General features: G+C 38.2%; 1 protein-coding gene across 3 annotated transcripts in view; it reads left to right on the forward strand.

Annotated features, from left to right (window-relative positions):
* slc24a4b (solute carrier family 24 member 4b) overlaps window positions 1–21,776 on the forward strand; it is a 148,115-nt gene that overhangs the window by 81,947 nt on the left and 44,392 nt on the right. For all 3 annotated transcript variants that reach the window (XM_020929276.2, XM_055149704.1, XM_055149705.1), the window contains exons 3-5: window positions 13,146–13,222; window positions 20,626–20,700; window positions 21,080–21,164. In XM_020929276.2, coding sequence (XP_020784935.2) covers window positions 13,146–13,222; window positions 20,626–20,700; window positions 21,080–21,164 — 237 coding nt within the window. The remainder of the gene's footprint in view (window positions 1–13,145; window positions 13,223–20,625; window positions 20,701–21,079; window positions 21,165–21,776) is intronic.

A 21,776-nucleotide genomic window follows, 5' to 3' on the forward strand; every position in this document is an offset into this window, starting at 1 on the left:
GTCTATTGACTTGAGTCGCAAAGATTAAAATGTGTGTCCCCAGAAAAAAAAAAAAAAAATTGGGAAACATTGTACTAGTCTATGTGCTCTTATACTTGTTCTGATACAGCTCAAGAATCATTCTAAAGTTTCAGGAAAGGTTCATTTCTGTCCCGTGAATGTGACTTTGACTTGACTCTTGTTGAAATGAGGATCTAGTTTCAATACTAGTTTTAGCCAGCGTGTGATTGGGGATTGAATGACAAGTTGTTGTTTTTTTAGCGTGGTAATATGCTACACAAAACAAACGCATTAAGAAGTGTAATGGTGTGCAAATCCTTAGTCGTCAGCAGGAGTCTCTTAAAAGTGGTGATTTGGTTTTACCAGATTAGAACGACTGAGTGAATTTAGTCGGTGGCTATGTTCACATGCACCAAAAATCCAGTCATTATCTGATTATTGGACTTTTAAGATGATTTAAATGACATGCAAATGAAACAGAAAACGTACACGGAACTACTTGTAGAGGTGCAAATGCAAAGAATAGTAAAATAAAAGTGAAAAAATGCATAGTACACTCAGATGGCTGATAAACAAAAGCTTTTTTTTAAATTTTCAAATAATGTTTCAGTAGATAATTTTTCTTGCTTTGGTTTTGTATACAGTGGTCCAAAGCAAGAAAAATGATCTGACGAAGGCTTTTTTACTGAAATGTTACTTAAAAAAATAATAAATCGTCCATCTGAGTGTGCTATGCATTTTTTCACTTTTATTTAAATGACATGCAAACCACAAACTCTAATGCCAGTAATTAGATAGATAGATAGATAGGTAGATTTATTTATTGTCATTGTATGAAATACAACGAAAATTCAGGAGAGCAGATCTGTAGCAGTAAAAATTTACAAATATACACACATCCTCACATCCATACCAATAAAAAACATTTATTAAATAAAATAAATAGATTATTGCACCGAGTCCCTTCAGGTCTTTTATCTGTGCCTGTGCCCTTGGAGCACGTCCACTGCTCGTGGATAGAAGCTATTGCGCAGCCTGTTTGTGCGTGTGAGGGGAGTTTGAAGTCTTCCTGAGGGGAGAGTGTGGAAGAGGAAGTTCCTGGGGTGTGTGGGGTCCTGCAAAATGTTGGAGGCCCGTGTGTGGAGACGTGAAGAGTAGATGGTGTCCAGGTTCGGGAGTGAGGAGCCCACCACCTTTTCAGCTGTTCTCACCACTCGCTGCAGGTCCTTCTTTTCAGCAGCTGTGCAGGCTCTATACCATGATGTACAGCAGTACGTTAGAACGCTTTCGATGGTGCACCGGTAAAAGTTGGTTAGGAGCTTCTGGGAGAGCCCGTTCTGGCGGAGTGTTCGTAGAAAAAACAGTCTCCGCTGGGCACGCTTTATAACGCTGATGGTGTTTAGGCTCCAGGTTAGATTCTCACTGATCTCCACACCCAGGAACTTAAAGTTGGAGACCCTCTCTACCTCTTCTCCGTTGATGTAGAGGCCAATGTGATGGGGAATGCATTTGTTTTTCCTAAAATCAATTATCATTTCTTTAGTTTTCTTTGTATTTAAGTGCAGGTCATTGTCTTTACACCAGGAGATCAGTGTCAGGACCTCCTCCCTGTAAGCAGCTTCATCACTGTTTGTTATGAGCCCCACAATAGTTGTGTCATCAGCAAATTTGATGACAGTGTTGGAATTATGGTGTGCTACGCAGTCATATGTGAAGAGGGAGTAGAGAGCTGGGCTCAGGACGCAGCCCTGAGGCAGACCTGTACTCACAGTGATGGTGGAGGACAAATTAATTAATTAGAGGACCGTGATAAGGACCGTGATCTGGATTGTGGACGCCTGGGCTAAGGGATCAGTCTCAAGCAGAGGTGGGGACTTGTGAGTCGCGACTTGGACTCGAGTCAGACTTGAGTTGCAATTTTTAAGACTTGAAACTTGACTTGATAAAATGGACTAAGACTTGGGACTCAACTTGGACTTTTGAAGGTCAGTGATTTGGGATTTGACTTGGACTTGAGGCCTGTGACTTGAGAAGACTTGATGCTTGTTTTTAGAAAATACTTTTGATAAATGCGGTGCTTAAATTTACAGGAACAAACTGGAACATGTCCCTCCAACTTCTGTTTCTTACTTTGGATGGAATTGAAGTACTGTGACATGGTATCCTCAAATGTACTACGGTAATATACAGTACTATACAGTAGGGCTGGGTATCGTTAAGAAGTTGTCGATACGATACATATCTTGATACATAGGCCACAATACGATACGCTTTTCGATACTGTGCACTTTCAATTCAATACGATTCGATACGATATATTTCAAATTGATACGGTTCAATGAAAAACAAAGGCTAAATCATGGCTGTGAAACTAAAAGTCCAATAAGTCAACAAATTTTGTGCAAAGTTAATATAAAAAACACCGATTTTACTCAAAACAGTGAAAATCTTAGCACAATCGTAGCTCTTACACAAAATATACCTTAAAGTACTCTCAGCAATATCTCGATGCAGCAGTCCACGATATCGATACTGAATCATCAAATTAAGCGATATAATATACCGATATTTCAATATGTTTGCACACCCCTACTATACAGTAATATACAGGACTATAGGCGAGTTTCAGCTGACGTCATTGTTATTAAAAGCCCGCGTTGCATGCTGGGAAATATTTTGGTCGGAGGCAAGAAACACGGTAGCGGTGAAACACAGTGCGTAACCTCGCGTATTTATCCCCGATAATGTTAAATTCTTGCTGCATTATCGGATACACAAATAGAAGCACGGAAGAAGGAAAATGTCTTTTTCGTATTCTGAGTGAAAAGAACCGTTAACGGTGAATTAAATGTCTTTCAAACATTCCGCAGAGCAAACGTAGAAGATCCTAACAAACCGTGGACTCCAACAAGTTCAACAACACATCGAGACTCTTGGAGGTTTTCATCTTTTCTGCTGTGAATGGCCCAGGAGTTTCCACCAAGTCATTGTGGATATCACCGAAGTGAATATTTGGCCAGGTAGTTGGCGATTCTGACCAGAAATTTGGTTTGGTCCAGGCTTTGTCGGGGTTGAAAAGGGTGATTTGGCTCCATCGATGCTTATGACCAATTTCTGGTCAAATCGCCTTCAGTCCTCTGCTGTTAGAGTGGATAAATAACCGGGATCAATACCCTTAACGTGCTTTCTCGCTCCGTCCGTCATGTTGAATTAGTGTTTATTGCCGCCGACCAAAATAATTCCCAGCATGCAACGCGCGCTTTTGTCAACAATGAAACTCGCCTATACAGAGGGAACTACATACAACATGATCCTTCATGACGAAATAACTGTTATTTAACACTTTTAAATCTGAATTCTTTCTGTTCTGACCTGTAATGATTCACATTCTTGATGAGACATTTAAAAAGGAAAAATTTGCATATCTTATATAAAGAGTCTTATATAAATAAATAAGTACAGTTTAGTTAAAAAATCATGCAGACGACTCGGACTTGACTTAGTCTTATGGGCCAGTGACTTGAGATTTTACTTGAACTTGTCTAGTCTTTGGCCTCAAGTCCGAGTCAAGTCCCAAGTCAAAGACAGAGTCTTGTATAAATAAATAAGTACAGTTTAGTTAAAAAATCATGCAGACGACTCGGACTTGACTTGGACTTATGGGCCAGTGACTTGAGACTCGCCCTGAACTTGTCTGTCTTTGACTTGGGACTTGACTCGGACTTGAGGTCAAAGACTTGAGACTTACTTGAGACTCGCGAAACAGCGACTTGGTCCCACCTCTGGTCTCAAGTGTCGTCCGTTTGTTTTGCTTATAATCCGGTGTACCTTATGCATGAAAATAGACGAAAGAATTCAACATTATTATTATTGCACCTTATAATCCGAAAAATACGGTAAAGTGAATCAGAAACGGACTCTATGGAGCCGGAAGTATGCCCATGCTCACTTCCTATTTGGAACATGGCGACTAGCAGGATTAGCCATGTCTTTTTTTATATAAACCTATACAATCTATGGTTACGACGAGCAACCTCTGCGTCACCCCTGCTTTTTGGTAACATGCCCGCCAATCTGTTCCTCTTACCACCGTACCAACGATTCTACCCCATGTGTACAGACTCCACATACTTCCTTTCACCGCAGAATTCATTTAAATTGATTAACCACACGTTTCTATAGCCTCAAACTCCCTCTCCTGTATTCTCCCTGCGTTCAAAGCTCACGCCTTGCCGCTTCACAATAGCTGTATAGAATTGGCGCGCGTGTGGAGCTGGGCACAACCTTTTTATCTCATGTAATTGCATTAGATACTCCACACATGCAGGAGCGGGGCCCAGATTACGCAGAGCTGTAGCGTAATGTGCGTTTAGTCATGTGCGCAAATTACATACGGTATATTGATGGTGAAGGTAAAGGACGGCCAGACTGACTCTTGTGAGCTTTAAGCCACGTTCGAATGTTGTTGCCTCCTCAAAAACAGACCTGGAGTTGTGTTTTGTTTGAGTAAATCTTTTTATTATGAGTCTGTCTACATCTCCAAAGCTAAAAATGCTCTGCTCCACCTTGTGATGTCATAGTGAGTGCGTATACATGCACATCAATAACCCGGTTATGATCGGGTTTTTTGAGTATCCCGGTTTCTTGATGGTGCATGTATACGCAGTAACCCGGTTTCAGTAACCCGGTTATGGCAGTATCCCGGTTATCAGAAACCGGGTTACTGTAGCTGGTTTATTCCGATAATAACCGGGTTACTTGTGGCATGTATACGCAGTACCCCGGTTACTGCAACATAAAGTTGAGTGCGCATGCGTCCAAAAGACACTTTCCAGCCTTTCACCACAACAGTAGTCACATAAATAAATTGACCAACATAAATAAAGTGACCAAACGAGTGAAATGACTGTAAAATAAAGAGCTGCGCTAAACCTGCACACGTACAATCTGCACTCGTACGACCTGCACTCGTGTGACGCTGAAAAGCTAAAACATGAACTATCTCCTATACTACTATATACGCACGGAACACACTTACCATCATTCAGCACCTCTTCTGTCACAGAAATAACACACATAATCCACAGAGTCGTGTGTCATTTAGTCCAAAAGAAACTGATCGCATCAGCGGCGCAAGGAGCGAGTTGTTTTTTATCGCCGCTAACAGTTTATGCTAATTAGCCTACGGTCTTAAGTTTCGTTTCTGTAAAACATAAACAAATGTGATCACAGCTGAATTATCTGATCAAACGGGCTGATGTGTCTATAGTGTTTATGGTTTATATGTTGTAAAGTTGAGTTTATTTATGCAGAAGATTTTAATGAAGAATCTGCACAGTGGATTGTGGGAGATCTCGTAGCTCCTTAGCTTCTTATGCTAAAGGCTCACGGTTTGTATTTTTCCTGGTTTATTAAATCGATTTAAGTTAATTTTTGCGCCTGCGCATTTGTAAGATTATGTCAAGAAACCGGGATATTCCATTTGATCATGTATACGTGGATATCAGTATCCCGGTTTCTCAGTGCGCATGTAAACGCAGTAACCCGAATACTGACATAACCGGGATATGGCGAATAACCGGGTTATTGATGTGCATGTATACGCACTCAGTGATACTTGTGAACAGCAATTCTGGAGCTTAAAAGGCTCATATTATGTTATTTTCTGATCTGTTATAATGTCGTTTCCTCATCACAAACAGACCTGGAGTTGTGTTTTGATTCATTCATGCATATTTAAACAATCAAATTCTGCAAATTTAGGCTGAATTCTTCTCTCAAACTGAAAACACTCAGACAGGAAGAGCTCCACTGTGTTTTTAAACTCCATACACCTTCACTAGAATCATTTGGATGATTGATTTCGGCTCTGGAATTGCCGATCTGTACTGAACTAAAGGTCAAATGTAGCTGTTAACTTGAAAACTACAACTTCAGGACATCACAAGGTGGGATTTTGAGCTTTGAAGATCTAGGCAGACTAATAAAGACTTACTTAAATATTTGTGAATGAAGCAAAACACTAGTCCAGGTCTGTTTTTGAGAAGGTAACCGCATAATAACATGACTAAAAGCTATCGATGTAACAATAACCTAAATATCATGATCGTGGGGCGTCACAATATATCGAATTACAAAATCCTTTGCCTCAATGCATGGTTTTATAGTATCAATAGCGTAGAAACATCGGGAACTGCATATGTACTACATGATTCATTTCAGCGTAGACAACATGAAGAAATATGTTTTTTGCTGGAATTCTTGGGATTATAACGGAAATGATTCACACTAAAAAATTTGGTAAAGATATTTTAAAAGCAAAAAAAGTGTCCTATCTACTATTATATCAGCCTCTTCAAAATATCGCAGTAAATAAGTAAAAAGCCCCGATGAAGACCAGTTTAAATAAAGGTCTTTTAACTATATTTTTCTGGTTTTTACTTCTTTGGAGTGTCTGTTGTGTTTTAAGTTTTGATCCTTTTTCCAAGAGCACCTTCTACCTGCTCCCACTGATTGGAACACCTGCAGCAAACGGCCGCAATTTAGTGTTTTCTGTACATATCGCAATAAATATCGTAACGTGAGATGCATATCGTGATAATATCGTACAGAGAGGTTTGGATATAGTTACATCCCTGCTAAAAGCTCAAGAAAGTCCAAATCGTGCAATTTAGGACCTTTTAAATGATCCAAATGATTCTAGTGAAGGTGTATGGAGTTTAAAAACCACAGTGGAGCACTTCCTGTATTACCACGTGACATCACAAAATGGAACAGAGGTTTTTTTTCCTGTTTGATAGAAGAACTCAGCCTAAATATGTAGGGTTTATGTGTTTAAACATGTGTGAATGAAACAAAACACAACTCCAGGTCTGTTTGCGATGAGGAAACGTTATGACAGATCAGAACCTTTTTATCTCGTTTAATTGCGTTAGACGCTCCACACACGAAGGAGCGGGGCCCAGATTACCCACAACTATAACGTAATGCGCGTTTAGTCATGTGCGCAAATTACACACGGTATATTTGTGGTAAAGGTAAAGGACAGATGCAGCCAGAGTCTCAGCTGTGTGTCTATAGGTGATAAAAGTACAAGTATGCGTGTAGTATAGTTCTGATTTTACTGACCTATATTTATGGTTTTAAAGCACGGAGTAGTTTGTTGGTGAAGTTGAGTTTTATTTATAGACTGTATATTAGTGCTGCTCATTTATGGAAAAAAAAATGTCATGATTATTTTGGTCAATTCTGAAATCACAATTATTCAAATGATTATTTTTTAGTTACATAATGCATTTATTCAGCATTTCTTTCTAAAAAAAACAACAACAAAAGAAAACAAAAACACTTTTATTGATAATTTACGCAAAACTTTCAAATTGAAAATAAATATAGGCTACAAATATGAACCTTATAGCAGTTTTGCGATGTATAAAACATAAAATGAATAAAATAAACTTTGAACATGAAGTAAGGCAGAGAAAAACATAAATGTATCCAAAATAAACTATACATCCAGCTGTTCTACAAAAAAAAAAATAAATAAAAATATCCCAAAATAAACTTTGTTAAACTTTAAATCATTTCAACTCGATTATGAGCTTGGAGATCGTTTGATACACAAATCGAAATTATTTGCACAGCCTTACTGTTTATATAAATGAACATAGTCAACTCATTAGCCTCAGTCCAAGTAGGAAGTGAGCATGGGGGTGTTTCCGGCTCCATCAACTCTGGCTCCAATCTCCACAGCCCTCCACTACTTTTTCGGCAGCACCGCCTTGCCTACCCAATTTTCTGTGGGAAACACTGATTACTGTTTTTAATTGTTTAAAACTTGAATAATACTAATTGTTCAGAAAGACACGATCACTGAGTCAACAATAAAATATCCTCAATAATGTTCAATAATGGTCACAAATTTATTTTGTGATTTATGAATAATGTCTATTGACTTGGGTTGCAAAAATTTGTGACTTTTAAAATATGGGTCCCCGGAAAATAAAAAGTTTGGGAAACACTGATCTATGGTTTTAATGAGCGATGGCAAAGTTTTATCCACTTTTAAATGTCTGCAAGTTCAGAATGATATCCAGGGTTGTCAGAATTATTGAAAATCAAATGCTCATTGATATTAAAACTAGTATCTGTAAATATTCATCAGTAAATATTCATACTTGATAAAATGTGACCTTTCCTGAACAGTTTCATATTGAGATCACGTTATGTTATAATTACTTTGTGGTGAAAATTACAACATTGTCTAAAAGAGCTTTTAAAATGATCATTTGGGTATCAAAATCGGTATTGACTATAGAGTCGAATCAAAATCATGTTTGAATTTTTCGTCTCGTCAACACTCCTTGCGTCGCGTTTCAAGCCAGGCCCAAACTTGGTCGTCCAATCAGATTTGCTTATTTCAGGGACGAATATGAAACGAAGGAGCTCATTGGTCGCTTATCACCGCAACCTGCAACATTTTATTTAAAAGTGCACCACAAAACTTTATAATTACCTTGGCGTCTCCATGAAAACCTGCCTGTTTCTATAGAGATGCCATTGCTCTGCCTGAAATGTTCCACAGTATAACATTAAACATCTCTACTTTACATTTATTCAATTACAGGTGGTTTTATAGCTCAGAAATACCTTAAAAACAGGAATTCTGAAAATTTTAATGCCGTACATCACAGGTGTCAAACATGCGGCCCGGGGGCCAGATCCGGCCCTCCAAGACCTTTAATCTGGCCCTCGGCTGATTTTCTACTAAAATATTTTGATTCTATTTTTTATTAAAATATTGTTAATTTTCTGTGGTGTTTATAACAGCAGCGTCTCCAGTGTCTCTGTACGTGGCCCCTCCCACCAGAGAGCAGCACAAATGAAGACTTGTCTCTTTCCAAACGCTCTTAAAGGACGATCGTCGTTTTGACTGTTGACCGTGACACCCTCATCAGAAAAATGTCCAAAATGAGAAAAGTGGAGCCGAGTGCAGGATTTTCCAAGAAAAACTTGCGTATTCCTATTTATACAAGTTAATGTTAAACAAGTTCATGTTAAAATATTGTGTTGAAATTGTATTTTTCTTAAAGTTTCAGGTTGTTCATAATATTATAATATTTTGTAAAAGAAAGAGTTCATCAATTAAAAAAAGATTTCTGTAATAGATTTGCATTTCTCTGCACAAATATTTGAACTTATTGTTATTTTTGGGGTTTATATGACATGAGTTTTCTGATCCGGCCCCTTTGGGATCAAAGTCAGTTGGATACGGCCCCCGGACCAAAATGAGTTTGACACCCCTGCCGTACATACAGACAAAGCAATAACATCGCCATGGAGACAAGCATTTCATCGACATTCCACCAAAAAAGCTGCACAGTGCACCTTTAAATTATGCATAACTCCAAAGGGTAAATACATGTCCACTCTCAGTTTGAACATTTTATTTTATTTTTTTTTTTTTACAAGTCTGAGTTTTGGTCCTTTCTCTTTGTCATCCGTCTTTTGAGCAGCAGATTTAAAAGATTCAGATCCCATAAAATATCCAAAAGTCCCATCGCTCGTTTTAATGCCCCGTCGTACCCGTCGTAGAAACGCACCATCCATTACTCAGCCTTTTCGGGCATTAACATAAACAAAGTTGTGCTCCAAGGTGAGACAGGGTCACGCGGGGGCCACTGCTGCAGATGCCCTCCCCTGCCCCCTCCTCCCCTCCTCCAGGTGTGTTTGCCTCTGTCCCGGGGTGGTTCCGTATGGTTCAGTCCGCTCCACACTGTGTTCTGCTGGAGGTCGGACGTGATGGATGAGAAGTCCCAGCATGCAGCAGTGCCTTTGTGTGTGTGTGTGTGTGTGTGTGTGTGTGTACAAGGCTCTAAATATAGAATGTGGATGTTCAAATCGTGTCTGAAGTTTTACACGAAAGCTCTTTTGTTTTATCATTTGCATAAAGGGAGTTGGTGGGTGTTTTTGCTTATAAAATTTTAATTGAATGAAATAAAAAAAAATACACAACCGTGATGAGTAGTAGTACATTTTTGTTGTTGTTTTGCACCAACTACTGCTACTGAGAATAAATACTACTACTGCTGCTACTACTGCTACTGCAATAGTACAAAAGCAAGTAAATACTGCTACTGATTCTGCATCTACAACAAAACAAACGAGTACTACTGCTACCTGCCGTGACTACTGCAATTGCAAGTGAATAGTGCTCCTACAACTACTATGACAAAAGTACTGCAACTATTACTATAGCTACACTGCTGCTACTACTAGCCTACTATTACTATTACTACTAACTACTACCTACTAACTTACTAACTACTGCACCTATTACCCTACCTATTTAGTACCTACTCAATGACTACATCTATTACATATGCACTACTGCTACTACTACCACCTATTAAATGTTGTTGACGATGATGGCTGCTACTACTACTACTACTAATATTACTACTAATGCCTATTGAACTACTATCACTACTACTAGTAACACCACCTATTAAACTACTACTACTGCTACTACCTGCTGCTACCTACTGCTAGCTACTACTACTCTACTACTGCTACTACGACTACTCTACTACCTATTAAACCACTACTACTACCGATTAAACTACTACCACTACTACTACTAACACCACCTATTAAATTGCTACTATTACTACTACTACTACCACCTATTAAACTACTGCCACTACCTATTAAACTATTACTACTTCTACCTGCTACCTGCTACTACCTACTATTACTGCTACTACTACTACTACTCTTCTACTGCTACTACTACTACTCTCCTACCTATTAAAGCACTACTACTGCTACTACTACTACTACTTCTACTACTCTACTACTGCTACCTATTAAACTACTACTGCTACTGCTACTGCTACTACTACTACTACTACTGCTACTACTATTACTACCTATTAAACTGCTACTGCTACTACTGCTACTACTACTACTACTGCTACTACTACTACTGCTACTACTACTACTGCTACTACTACTACCTGCTGCTACTACTGTTACCTACTGCTACTGCTACTACTACTACTACTACTAATGCTACTACTGCTACCTACTACTACTGCTACCTACTACTACCTACTACTACTGCTACTCCTCTACTACCTATTAAACTACTACTGCTACTCCTCTACTACCTATTAAACTACTACTGCTACTCTACTACTACTACTACTGCTACTCCTCTACTACCTATTAAACTACTACTGCTACTCCTCTACTACCTATTAAACTACTACTGCTACTCCTCTACTACCTATTAAACCTACTACTACTACTACTACTACTACTACTACTACTACTACTACTACTACCTGCACACCTACAGTTATTATCACTCACAAGTGCTACAACTTTGTGTGGAAAAATGAAACAAACTCCGACTACAGTTTGTTTTCTCAGTTGCTCTCACTACAATACTCTCTTCCTTTTTAATCTTTTCCAGTTAAACCAGTGTCATTTCAAACAGGTGTGAGACGGAGCCGCTCGTGTGATGTTTCCCAAACAACATATGGTCGCCCAGACTCCAGCGCTGCACCGTCCCCTCTCCCAGATTAAACCAGATGAATTATACCAACTTGTTATTTTTCTTCACAAAACTACTCCTTTGTCACAACACCTGGAGTCGTCATCCACCATTTTGAGGAAAAATCTATTCTGTGCTACTGTGTTTCTGCAAAATCATCCCTTTTATTCAACTAACTCCCATTTAAATAAGATCAAGAGTTATTTTACTACTATGCTATAAAAGGGAAAATCTTATACGCATTACCTAGGGATGTAACAATAACCGAAATATTGTTAAAATTGTATCGTCAAAAGTTTCTCAATAATATCAAGAGCTGTCACAATATATCAAAATACAAGTCCCTTTGCCTTAAATGCATTGTTTTATTGTAGTAACAGCTAATAAACATCGGGAACTACATATCCCATGATGCATTTCAGTGCAGACAACATGAAGAAATATGTTTTTTACTTGACTTCATGGGATTATGACAGTATGGAGTCAAACCAAAGTCTTGTCAATGTATTTTAAAAGCAATAATTAACCTTTCTACAATTATTTTAGCTTCTCCAAAATATCCAAATCTCACGGTACAATATTTATTACGATATTGTTTCATCTCTAGTATTACCGTGTTTTATTAGCTTCACTTTCGTTTTTGACGTTCTGAGCCTCCCGTCCCTTTGCTCTCAAAGTCACTGTAGCCTGATTCATCAGCCTGTTTCCCTTTTGTAGAAGCCGTCTGACCTTGCACCATTAGGATTTGTCCGCTAGATGGTAGGCGGGTATTTTTTTTTTTTTTTTATTTAACCAATCACTGCTATTTGGTCGTGACGTATGTAATGCTCCAAATCCCATAGGAAAAAGGACAAAAACGTCTTTCCCCCTTGATAAAATTAACCAAACATTCTCTTTGTTCCGGCTTTAAAACCTCGGTCTCGGGAATCGTTGCCAACACAGAATGTCTGTCTTCGTCTACATCCATCTCGACCGCTTTGTTTACTGTTGTCAAACTCAAACCCTTTTGTGGAACTGCACGTCATGCCTTCACAGCTCTTCTCTGATTGGTCTTCAAATTCTGAGGTTCTTGCAAACTGTCTAGTGTATTCCGATTCCTAACCTAGTTGCTGGAGAGAACTGAAGTTATGTGAAGGCACAAGGTGGCACAAGCCTGGTTAAAGTCACTGCCCTTCAGAGCACCATCACACACTTTTAAACTCCACACACCTTCACTAGAATCAGTTGGATGATTTCAGCTCTGGAATTGTCAATCTTTACTGAACCAAAAGGTAAAAGGAGCTGTTAACTTTTTAAAAACTACCACTACATGACATCACAAGGTGGAACAGAGCGTTTTGAGATGTAGACGGACTAATAATAAAGGGTTACAAACGTGTGTGGATGAAACAAAACACAACTGTTTTTGAGGAGGTAACAACATTATAACATGACTTAAATCGCTCTGTGTAATAAAAGACTTTTTAGTATGAAGCTTTGTGTCTATTTTTTAAGCATAAGATCGACCAAAACAAAATATCTGCCATCTGAAATTTGATATATCAGCCCGATCTCTAGCTCTAACTTTGACCTGTGTGTGTTTCAGCCGTTCACGAGTTCCCGGAGGATTTCTTCAGCAACGACGAGAGGAAGAACGGAGCTGTCCTGCTGCACATTGTGGCTGTAAGTCTTTTCTCTCTCTGCCTCCTTTCGTTCTTTTCTTTCATTTTTCCCATCTTCCCATCTGTTTTTTGTCATTGTATCTCTTTACGCAAGCTCTCTTCACTATCTTATCTCCCATTTCACTTTATTTTCCATTTCAATTTTCGTTACATCTCCTCTGCTTAATCTCCTTTTTCATCTTTCCTCTCTTCTTTCTCTCTACTTCATCTCATCTCTTATCCTCGCTCTGTCTCTGTGTGTCACGTACCTGCTCCTCCACTAGAGCGTGCAGGTCCAGGAGAAGGTTAGCGCTCCAGATTGTGCTGAGTCTGATTTTTAGTTGAGGGAGTCTACAGTGAACCGTGTGACCTGTCGAGGAAACCATGTGTAAAATATCACCAAAACTTACATAAACACGGTCTATATCTCTGTTGGTTTATTATGTTTGCACCGATAATAAACGGTCCCAATAAATGGTCAGTTTCTGCTGCAGTGAGCCCAGAGCAGTGGGGTAATAACACTTAAATAACGTCCAAGCCAAATGAAGTCCAAGCCACGAAGCTACTAATTTTAGTGCTCATAAGAAATTAGCCTGAAGTACATTTAGATGCCTGTAAAACATAAACCATTATCCATTTATTAGTGTACAAAGTTAGTCAAAATGATACATGTACAATGGTAAATTAGTTAATCAAATTTTACTTATTCAGTACAATACGTGTAATTCAGAAATCCCATGGAGAGCTACTTGGAAATGGGTGAAGAGCTACTTGCTCCTGAGCTACAAGTTGGAGGCCCTTAGTCCAAGCCCTGGCTGGTTATTGGGCTTTCTTAGTTCCAAAATGTAAGATCTTTACATTAGCAGGAGATCAGGATGATCAAACACTTGCCGGTTTACACGAGAACGCTTGCGGGTGAAAACGACAAAATATTTTATCAGAAGTGCCTTTCATTTAGACGGTGCTTAAAAACGCAAAAATCTGAAACCACCCTCCAGTGTGGAAAAGTTGAATACACTCGCCATAGTGTTTCCGTCTACACTGCCCAAGACGCAAAACTCTGGTCAGATCTGCTCAGGTCGTGTACACGTTTACGTCACTTACATACAGTACACAGAAACAAACATGTCGGATCATTTCCATGTGACGGACCTTCAAACTGTTCTGGCAGCTCTAATAAACTTACAGGAGGCTCCCAACAAATGTACAGAATCTGCAGAGATACTATTAGTGAACAGAAAAGGATCTGCAATCACCTCTGTCAAATTCTGGATGCACCAGGTCGTCACAGTCGAGTCAGACGGATATGGACGAGACCTGGAGAACCAGTCGATGGTGGGACAACATTGCGGAAAGAGTAGCTGATGAAATTGTGTGTTGTGAGAACTTCCGTATGTCCAAAGACACGAATTCCACACACTTTTGCGTCACCGTATGCATGCAGACTTCCTCCCGAAAATGCTTGTCTAAACGTGGAATAAAAAGTGAAGACGCAATGCCACTTTTACGTCTTCTGTTCAGACCGTTATCATATAAACATAGCCTTAAAGGTTGTATAGAGGATTTTTTTAAGGGAAGAGAAATACAGCAACAGTCCTTGTGTGCATTCAGAATTACTGTTGAAGTTTCCTGTCTAGAAGTAATTCAGCGACCAACGCGTCAGTTTTTAGACCCTCCGTCTGCTTCGGTCGCGCCATCGCTGGACGAGATCTCCAAGAATCACCTCAGTTTGGCTTTGCTCCTTTTCCTCTTCTCTTCGCCTTTCAGCGACCTCAAAAACGGACTTTCTTTTGCGGCAAACTGGTCGTGGATTCTCGTCCGCCGTCGCGACAAACTTTGTGCGAAATGCGAGGAAGCGACAGTTCGAAAAAGCCTCTAAGAACCGCTGCATAAACCACGTAATCCCCGCGCTCCAACGAGTCAGTTATACTAGGGAGTTTGATTGACAACCTAACAGCCAATAGAAAATGAGGGAGCCTCGTTTTCTATTGGCTGATGTTTATCTGGCCACACTACGTCCACAGTTGATAGATTTTCGTTCTTTTTTTTTTTGGTCATCATAATTACAAAGCTGCTGCAGCTCTGTAATGGCATTTTAATCTTTCACTGACAGTTTGAAACAAAAAAAAAAATCTTCCATACAACCTTTTAACAAGCAAAACAAACAGCAGACATGTAAATGGCAAACCTAAAGGTACCTATAGCGTTCACGTTAGCGAAAGGACTAGACAAACAATAGTGTATAAAATCTACTTTGAAGCACAACAGCATAAGTCTTTTTTTTTTTTTTTTTCCATTTATTTAAGTATAATATATCTTGCAACAAAACAGATGTATTGTAAAAGCAGTTCTTGGAATCAAAATGAGACTACTGTGTGATTATAAAGCATTTTTATGGGCTCTATTCCCGTTCACATCATAAAACCAGAAGACGTTTGGAAACATGCGGGTGATTACTTCCGGCGAACTCTGTTGACAGTAGTAAATCTGGAAAAATAATTTTCTTCATCTAGATGTCATTGTATTCCTTTTTGTTTTTTCTTTAATAAATTGCCTATTAATTTGGGCATTATAATTTGTCCAACGTCATAAAAAATATATATGTCACTGTAGTTTTGTTATGTTCAGCAGATCAACAGTTACGACCAGCTGCCTGTAAGTGACATCGAAGCTGCGATTAGAGTCACATTCCCCATGGAAAACTTTGGCAGATTGTGAAGACCGCTGCTGCTGAATGTGTAGTTTTATCACACTTGCCCATGGATCTATAATAAAAACATAAGAAAAAAAAGAAAACATTATTATAGTTCTATGTACACGCCCAGTATCTGTAATTACAACGGAAGTCGTCATCTGCATGTTTCCAAACGTTTTCCGGTAAGCCTGAATAAAGCTTATCGGCCACAAATCGTGAAGTTACGCTGGTGCTCTGTTAGCATGCTAGTTGTTGTTTGCATTAGTGTGACCGGAAAGCTTCTCTTTGGCGTCTGGAAGCTGTGAAAAGCACAAATGAGCTCATCACGGTGAATAATTAGGATGCCATTCCAAAGCTGTTTCTTCATTTTTCAGACCGTAATCGCATAGTACTTCTTTAAATATAGTACTTCTCAAATATAGTACATCTTTAAAACGCCTCTGAGTGATGTTTGCATGTATATTACGATCTCCGCACGCAATGTCATCTCAAGGTCACGGACGGCTGGCTTCTAATTGTGCAAAAATCCTGCCAGCAGAAGGGCCTCTTATGTAACACGTGCTACCTGACACAAAGGAGCGGTGGGCGTGTGGAGCTCGGCCAATCGCAGCTCCGCGTCGAGAAATGTGTTTTGTTTACCAACACGGACCTGAACACCACTCTGCTCTGAAAATCAAACTCAATTTAGTCCGTGTGAACGTTTCCAAGTCACGTTAGGAATCAAAATTTCCAAAGTCTGGTTTTCGACACCCAGGAATTCACTTGATATAGATTATGATAACACAAAAACGAAGAAAATTCAGCTTTTTTTAATGATAGAATGTAGTTTTCATATAATATTATTTTTTTTTATCTTGGCATTTGGTTTTGTTTTCTGATAAAGCTCAAAGTCGTACTAAAAATGTTCAGGAAAGCTCAAGTTTTGTCCTGTTAAAGCGTCCATATTACACTATTTTCTGATCTATGTAATAATGTTGTTTCCTCATCAAAAACAGACCTGGAGTCTTTCTCTAAAGCTGAAAACACTCTGTTCCACCTTGTGATGTCATGTGGTAAAGCAGGAAGCGCTTCACTGTGGTTTTAAACTCCATACACCTTCGCTAGAATCATTTTTCAATAATTTCTGCTGCATTTTGCATTTTGTTCAGTAAAAAGGCAGGAAATTTCAGGATGGTTGTCTCAAAAACTATCACTTCATGACATCACAAAGTTGGAACAGAGCATTCTGAGCTTTGGAAATGTTGACGGACTAATAAAGGATTACTCAAGCATGATGCGAATGAAACAAAACTCAACTCCAGGTCTGTTTTTGATGAGAAAACGGCTTTCCAACATGACTTAAAAGTGCACAAGAGTCAACATTTCACATAAAATAAGAATTTTTTTTTATTGTCTTTTTAATTGTATATATATATTTTTTCAGTATCTATACCTGCTCAAATTAGTATCTAGTTTTGGTATTACTTTAGTGTCAGAGTTTTGATACTTTTGACAGCCCTACGTGCAATTATCCTATCAGAATTTTAATTAGTATTTTGTGTTTTTGTAGTAAATGTAGATGTCCCATTACATTATCGATCCATGGGTGAAGAAAAGAGTGTTACTGTTCCCATTAGAAAACAAAATATTATCTCTTGAATAATAACGTCAGAAAGCTGAAACCACAAATACGAAACATATACACGGTTTTCTACGTTTTCCATAAACATTTAAAGGTGCTCTACGTCAATTTACCAGCTTTAAAAATGTGAAAAACAGAAGTGGTTCATTTGCAAAGATCCTAAAGTTATTCCTCACATACCTTATGCATTTCGAGCGTCTGAATTACTCACCACGATGAGTTCATAAGCACTTTTCAGTATTTTAATCAGTATTTTGTGTTTTTTGTAACAGACTTAGATGTCCCATTACATTATCGATCTATGGGTGTCACAATGAAGAAAACAGTGTTGCCATTACGATTAGAAAACAAAATATTATCTCTTGAATTATAATGTCAGAAAGCTGAAACCACAAATACGATACATAGACACTGTTTTCTACGTTTTCCATAAACATTTAAAGGTGCTCTACATTATTTTATCATCTTTAAAAACGGGAAAAGCAAAAGTAGTTCATTTGCAAAGATCCAGAGTTATTCCTCACTTACCTTCTGCATTCCGAGCATCCGAATTACTCACCACGATGAGTTTATAGTCGCTTTTCACAGCTTCGAGACCAGACTTTTGCCAACGTGCACTTCCTGATTATCGGACAATAAACACTTCGTAATTAGAAGAACACGTTAGACTTATTTGATTTTGATTTATGCATTTATTTTGGGCAAGTAAGAAATGTACATTCTTTTACTATGGAACACATAACATTAATAATGAAACCACAGCAGAAATAACAACAAAAAAATACAAAATAAAAAAATTGGCCCAAAAAATTTAGTGCTAAGAAGAAAATGTATTTAATCCCACCTCCTTCTTCTTCTTTGTCTTCTTTGTCCTCTCCATCTTCTTCATCATCTTCATCTTCTCCGTCGTCTTTGTCTTCCTTTTGGTCTTCTCCATGTTCGTCTTTTTCTTCTTTTTCTTCTTCTTTTTCGAGAGCTGTTTTTATAATATATCTGTACAAGATCATTTTTCCTTAAATACACGGGGAAAAAATCAGGTACAGTATCTTTTTAAGTGACTGCACTGTCTTCAAATACTACTAATACTACTATACTATACTACTACTATATTTCAGTGAGTGCTTAATGTAGTTTGGGCTAATTAAAATGGTTGCCCTTGGAGATATGTGGCAATAAATATGGATTATATAAGATAAGACATAGAGAATTATAGCAGTGAAGAGTGCACTGTGCATAAAAAAAACTGCAGTATTCTAACTAAGACAGTATAGTAATGTCTGCATATTTAAATGACTGCTGTCCCATGCTCATGCTATGGTCCTATACTGCCCCCTGTGGACAGCATAGAGCCTAACACCCTCTCCCTCACTGTATACACCACACTACTGGAGTCTATAGGCAATGATGTCACGTCTTATAGAATCGATTTAGTGCTGTTTCTTTGCTTCTGCGCCACAAACCTCGAGAGACAAAAATATAGTAACATAGATATGAGATTTTTAAAAATTTGTTTACATTTTGGCTTGACTACGGTGAAAATATAAAGAATTTAACTGGTAAATCCCTGGTACAATTCATCTCCCATCTGAATATTTTTTCATTCAGAAGTACATCATTGTAAAAATTGTGTAGCGCCATTGTTCTTGTATGGACTCTTAATACACAAATACATTAGTGATAATAGAAAACCATATATAATATATAACATAAGGAGTATTGGGGACCAGAAGTGGGACCAAGTCGTTGTTTTGCGAGTCTCAAGTAAGTCTAAAGTCTTTGACCTCAAGTCCCAGGTCAAATACAGGCAAGTCCAAGTCGAGTCTCGAGTTACTGGCCGATAAGTCCAAGTCAAGTCCAAGTCGTCTGCTTTGAACTTCAAGTCTTTTCAAGTCTTAAAACCAAAGTACCAAATATAGCTTAGATTTTTGCAATTTATATGAATTTTAAACTGAATTGTACTTAAAACATCATGGTGTATTTATACATGAGTATTTATAAAGAGTATAAAAGAGTATACTAGAATTGTGGAAATTAATTTAGTTCTTTTTTTTTTTTTTAATGTCTTGACAAGATCTTAGTGTGAATCACTACGGTCCGAATAGAAATAATTCAGATTTAAAAGTGCGTCTCATGTCCTCTCAAGTCCAAGACCTTAAAGTCCAAGTCGAGTCCCAAGTCTTAGTCCATTTTATCAAGTCAAGTCTTAAAATAGCGACTCAAGTATGACTCAAGTCCAAGTCACGACTTGCATGTTCCCGCCTTTGTGGGGAACTATTGTGAAATTTCTATACTATAAAAAAACTGAGAAGTTGTCTTGAATAAAGTCTGATTTATTAAAGCAACTGTGCCCACAATTGTAGCCTGTCCTGTCCCTAAAACAGTAACTGTAACAATGCACACACAGTCCACAGAATAATACAAGCATAAAAATAATAAAAAACAGTGGAATGATGGAATAACGAGGTAGCAACTCCGTGAGAATTTTACAGAGGCACAAGGCCAGAGTGTCTACAGGATTAGAACAGGTTATTAGTTGAAAAACCATGACCATTAATCAACCTAAACCCAGTAAAAGAGTTAAGACTAGACTAAAATATAAGATAATGTATAAATATAAATGTAAGACTAAAATATGATATAAAGTTGGCCTATTTGGGAAAAAATATTCAGTGTTCATTTAGGACGTCAAACTCAAGTGGCTGAGTTTGCCTGAGTTCATGTCAAACTCAGGCAAGGGGGACAAATTGGGCCTGCGATATAATTATATTTGGCCCGCAAGATCATATCAAATATGTATTAGAGCTGCCCACCAGCTACAGATCGACTATAAAGACATTATTTAAAATGTTGTCATTATTTTACATTAGGCTTGTTCTGGATTCAATGCTTAAGCAGAACTACTATTAAATATTTATTTTAATAAGAAAAAGTTTAACATTACATATCTAATAAGAAGAGAAAACATACAGATGTTGTTGAAGGTTTGGTTTGGCCCATGATAGTCCCAGTTTTAAATTTTGGCCCTCTGTGAATTTGAGTTTAACACCCCTGGATTAGAGTAAAGATTTCCATATAAATGCTTCTTGTAAACAGTCTTCTCTCTCCTCAGACTCTGTACATGTTCCTGGCTCTGGCGATCACCTGTGACGAGTACTTTGTGACGTCTCTGGAGAAGATCTGTGAGGTAGGATTCTGCACGTTTACTTTACACTACACATTCAGTTTCTGTCAAGTTATTCGAATAATTCCTTTTAGCCGTGGTCAGTAAAACGCCCTTGTACTTTTTCACGAGTCTGTCACAATAATACAGTAATAAATAAGGAGCAAAATTTAACCCAAACGAGTCCTTGAAGTTATATATTCAACCTTCCACCTCGACGAAAAATAATACCAAATATGAATCTGGCTCCAAATGATTATTCCTTCTATGACTTTCTGAACAATAAACAGGCCTAAACACTCACTCTCCTCTCTGTCGTCCTCACATGTTTACCTTGACTCACGGCGCAGTAGGACATATTTGCACAGGTCTGTTTACATGTGTGTCCTGTGTTTTGGTGTAGAAACTGGACCTGAGTGAGGACGTAGCAGGAGCCACGTTCATGGCGGCGGGCAGCTCTGCTCCCGAGCTCTTCGCATCAGTCATCGGTACGTGCACATTATATATACACATTTACATTTGCCCTTCAACATATACAATACCTACGCAGTATAAATATCAGGGATGAGCCAATACGATGCTGGTGTAGGATGTTGTTGCAGAAAACGTTGCTGTATCTGATATCGGTTCATCTGATTATCCTGTTTGGGCCTTTTAATTTGACGTGTCCAATTAGAATAAGAAAGTAAAATGCTACAAATTGTACTTAACTACCATATTTTTCGGACTATAAGTCACTCCAGAGTATAAGTCGCACCAGCCAGAAAATGCAAAATGAAGAATAAAAAATATAAGGCACACTTTTTGGAGGAAATTTATTTGATTAAATCAGAGATCAGGAACCGACATTTCATCTTGAAAGTCAAGTTCTAGTAAAAACAATAGAACAGAGAACAACAGACTGTTAACGTATGAACAGTTCTTCAGATAAACTATAACAAACATATTATGCAAAATACTGTTGCATTTTTTTTTACATTTAATGTTTAAGGAATCATTCAACCATAGAAACTTTGTCCATTGCCACTGATAATTTGGCTGCCACTTGTTCACGGTCCTTTGCATCTGTGTAGATCTGAACATTTGAACAGAATCTCAGC

This window comes from Boleophthalmus pectinirostris, unplaced genomic scaffold (genome assembly GCF_026225935.1).
Source record: "Boleophthalmus pectinirostris isolate CB_2022bp ecotype Guang Dong unplaced genomic scaffold, ASM2622593v1 HiC_scaffold_13, whole genome shotgun sequence".
In the NCBI taxonomy this organism is placed as follows: domain Eukaryota; kingdom Metazoa; phylum Chordata; class Actinopteri; order Gobiiformes; family Gobiidae; genus Boleophthalmus; species Boleophthalmus pectinirostris.